Source organism: Limulus polyphemus, unplaced genomic scaffold (genome assembly GCF_000517525.1).
Source record: "Limulus polyphemus unplaced genomic scaffold, Limulus_polyphemus-2.1.2 Scaffold3195, whole genome shotgun sequence".
NCBI classification, from domain to species: Eukaryota; Metazoa; Arthropoda; class Merostomata; order Xiphosura; family Limulidae; genus Limulus; species Limulus polyphemus.
In genome coordinates, this window is record NW_013668805.1 from 76025 (window position 1) to 80099 (window position 4075).

The 4075-nt window shown below is 32.3% G+C and overlaps 1 protein-coding gene across 1 annotated transcript in view; it reads right to left on the bottom strand.

Annotated features, from left to right (window-relative positions):
- The window catches only part of LOC106468861 (mitochondrial dicarboxylate carrier-like), an 18204-nt gene that overhangs the window by 6134 nt on the left and 7995 nt on the right, over positions 1 to 4075 (bottom strand). Inside the window, exons 5-8 of the mRNA XM_022397228.1 lie at positions 3696 to 3710; positions 3578 to 3587; positions 2364 to 2456; positions 1934 to 2014 (exon numbers count right to left, since the gene is read on the bottom strand). Of these exons, the coding sequence (XP_022252936.1) occupies positions 1934 to 2014; positions 2364 to 2456; positions 3578 to 3587; positions 3696 to 3710 (199 nt within the window). The remainder of the gene's footprint in view (positions 1 to 1933; positions 2015 to 2363; positions 2457 to 3577; positions 3588 to 3695; positions 3711 to 4075) is intronic.

Below are 4075 nucleotides of genomic sequence, written 5' to 3' on the forward strand. Positions count from 1 at the left end.
ATGGTACGGTTAAGTTCAGCCCAGCCCTTTAGCCAGTTGACATATATATATATATATATATATAGACACTGTTCGGAACATCCATTATGTATTAGTGTTACTATTACGGTGTTGGACGTTAATCCTATGGTACGGTTAAGTTCAGCCCAGCCCTTTAGCCAGTTGACATATATATATATATATATATATAGACACTGTTCGGAACATCCATTATGTATTAGTGTTACTATTACGGTGTTGGACGTTAATCCTATGGTACGATTAAGTTCAGCCCAGCTCTTTAGCCAGTAGTATAACAATTTAAAAAGAAAAATTCTCTGACAAATTTATTTTGTGCAGCCTGCCACGTAGTTGTAGTATCGTGTTAAGATCGTTGTTGTTGGATAACTTCTACTTGTTTCGTTCCACACTCCTCTTAATTTGTCCATTTTGGAATGTGTTATAAAAATGTGATTTTTATGACATACAGTGTTGTTTCATTTGGTTGATAATATTTATGGAAGTTTTTAATCAACTTGACACACACTTCTCTATTCTTATTTTATTTATTTTTTAGTAGCAGGTCTTAGTAAACGTGCGTTGCCTGTTATTGGTGGTTATAAAGTTTCAGTGATTGACGTTATTAAATATACTTCAACATAAATTTTCTTTCTGTAGGATGCAGAACGATATTAAAATTCCAAAGGAACAGAGAAGAAAGTAAGTTTATTATTTTTTGAATAATTAAAAAAAACTGTGCATTAAATTAACATATGCTTGTATTTTTTACAATTTTTAGGTATTTACAAAACTTACAGATACAGCAAACAAACTAACAATGAGTACCGGTGTTTTCTTTCTTTAATCGTCAGAGATTTAACAGGTTTTTTTTTTTCATCAGTAATAGTTTTATTTACCAAAGTAGTAATTTTTACTTGCGATTCACCAAATGTCCCGTAGCTAAGAATTGATGAATAATGTCTTTTATAAGTTCAGACCTCATGACTTAAAAGTGGTTTCTTCTTCTTCTTATTTAATCAATCAAAAGCAGGAGCATCATTGTGGGGGAGGGGGGTCACAAAGAAGGCTACCTCCAATTCAGCTTGGGGGGCTTTACAATATTGCATAATTTATGTATGTGTGTTAATTTGGCGTAATTAGAAATGCTTCACAGAAACTGCCCCTTCTGAGCTTGAGGGGAGCAGCTCACCTCCAAATGATGCTCTTGGTTAGAAGTATATATGATTACTTCATTAAGAAAAAACGTGAGCTAACGTATTAACTTACGAAGTTTTTTATTAATGTTACAAAGGAAGTGTCGTCTTTGAAAATAGGAGTGGTTGTGAGAGTTATTGACTGTTTTATTATGTCATTTTTGGTCAGCTACAAGCATGCTCTTGATGGTTTATGGAGAGTGTATAGAACTGAAGGTGTTAAAAGACTTTTTTCTGGGGCTTCCACGGCTACGTTTAGAGCTGCTTTAATGACTGTTGGTCAAGTAAGTGGTCCTGAAAAGTATATGCATTGGTCAAGTAAATTATCGGGAACTACATTTAGAGCTTATTTTAATGATCATTGATTGGTCAAGTAAGTGGTCACAATTGCTACATTCAGTGCTACTTTTGTGACCATGGTCAAGTAGATTGGGTTTATCAACTGTATAGTTAAACTAAACCTATATCTTTCTACAAACATCTTCAAGGCACTGGTTTATCAACTTCACATTACTCTTAAAAATTACTTAATTTTAACTTAATTTGGAAATGAGACATGTCAAGTTTTACAGACAACGAAAACTTCGAGTTGAATCTAAAAGTTGTCAAGTCAGTAAATCTTCAGAGACCACATTTTTCTGTCATCTAGTGGTGACCTATAGTTACTGACCTATAATGGCAAACAACATACAAGCACAGAGGTGCTATAGTTTTCACTTCATCAACATTAAAAAACTTACTTTATATTCTCCTGGCTTTGCATTCATAGTTCTAGTTTTTAAAACATCCAGAGGTTGTGTCATGGTTGTTGCTATAGCACCCTGGTGGAAAGAAATACAAATGTATTATGGAAAAAATTAGGTTTTTACAGAAAAAAAAATGACACTTGAAGGTAGGGTTAACAAATATTAAAGTGAAAAATAAGAAACACTACAATACAAGCTCTTTCAAAAGGTAGACTTTTTTTTTTTCATCAAAAAATGACACTTGAAGGTAGGGTTAACAAATATTAAAATCAAAAATAAGAAACACTATAATCCAAGTGCTTTCAAAAGGTAGACTTTTTTTGTTCATCAGTGACAAACTGGGAAGGTAATGATTTATGAAAATTAGAATTACTTTAAACAGCTCAGTTTCGTACATCCAACTATCATATAAAATGGAACTTACTGCCAATAAACTTGATGCAAAGTGTGTTATTAGGTTATCGATGAAATAGCCTGTTTGGATGAGTAACTGTTTGATTTGATCATACATGGAGAGCTAGAAAACAGAATAATTAAACTAATTAAAACAAGTAATTAAATGTTGTACTTGAATCTAGTGCCCTGAAAGTAAGAATACTGTTAGCTGAAAAATAGAATAATTAAAACTGTAAGTATAGGTGCCACCCTTCTGAAGATAAAAGTGTAGGGAGTTTTGGGTAGTGCGTGAGTGTGTCTAGAATACCAGAAACAAGCTGACTGAGAATAGGAACTCGGGTGAACCTCTCGCTACAGTAGTGATGCTTGCTTTATGAATTATTCTGTTGTTATTTAAGATTTATTGATCATTAAAAAAAATCTCATAATGTTTTATAATTAACTTCTGATCGAAGTCAGCTACCTACACAGATCAAACTAAAAATATACACTTAGTAGTGAGCATAGCTAGTTTTAAAGTCCTGTTTTAACGAAGTGTATTCGTAGTCTTGAAATAAAAGTTTATCATGATTAAAATACATTAATTCATCATTGCTGTCGGCGATATGTTCGGACATGTTTGATATTTTAAAATATTTGTCTGTTCTGATTATCAGTGAATAAATACAAACTATTTTAAATATACATCAGAAATTCAAGCTAAAAGTTACACTAAGTTTTTTTTCCACAATTAGACACAAAAAGACCAAAAGATATTTGTAATTAATTTTTCAACTAAGCTCCAAATTTTCACCCCATTCAAACGACCTTCGAGGTAGTTAACACTAGTAATTAAACTATCATTGTTATCTTGCTTTAAACACACCCATCTCTACAGGTCAAAAACACATCTAAAAACTTGTAATGTACATACATATAACATTTATTTAACTAATCATTACAATACTAATTGTTAAGACTAAATCTTTTATTCATTTTTCTACTCATCATGCCGATGTCATCTACAGTTGCCCTTGACTGTTTCAACATTAGATAGAGTTTTTAAAATGTTGGTCATTTTACTAACTATGTTAACAATTTTTAGAAATGTTATTTTTTACATATAAGGCCAACATCCACTTACGTGACTAATGATCACTGAAGCATGTAGTGCTCATGACCACTTACTTGACCAATGGTCATAAACGTCAAATTCCTTCCATGCTGAGATGGCACACCAGCTTAGTCGACAAAAGTGAATGTTTGACTAACACTCACAAAATCATCTATAAATGTTGTTTTCATTACAATTTACTGGACTAACAGTCATTACTGCTGCTCTGCATGTTGTGCTTGTGACCACTTTATAGACCAGTCAATGGTCATTAAAGCAGCTCTATATATAATGTTCGTGAAGTTAAACTAAACCTATATCTTTCTACAAACATCTTCAAGGCACTGGTTTATCAACATGTATAAGTGCCTTGAAGATGTTTGTGGAAAGATATAGGTTTAGTTTAACTCTACATGTTGATAAACCAGTGCCTTGATGATGTTTGTAGAAAGATATAGGTTTATTAACTATACATGTTGATAAACCAGTGCCTTGATGATGTTTGTAGAAAGATATAGGTTTAGTTTAACTATACATGTTGATAAACCAGTGCCTTGAAGATGTTTGTGGAAAGATATAGGTTTAGTTTAACTATACATGTTGATAAACCAGTGCCTTGAAGATGTTTGTGGAAAGATATAGGTTTA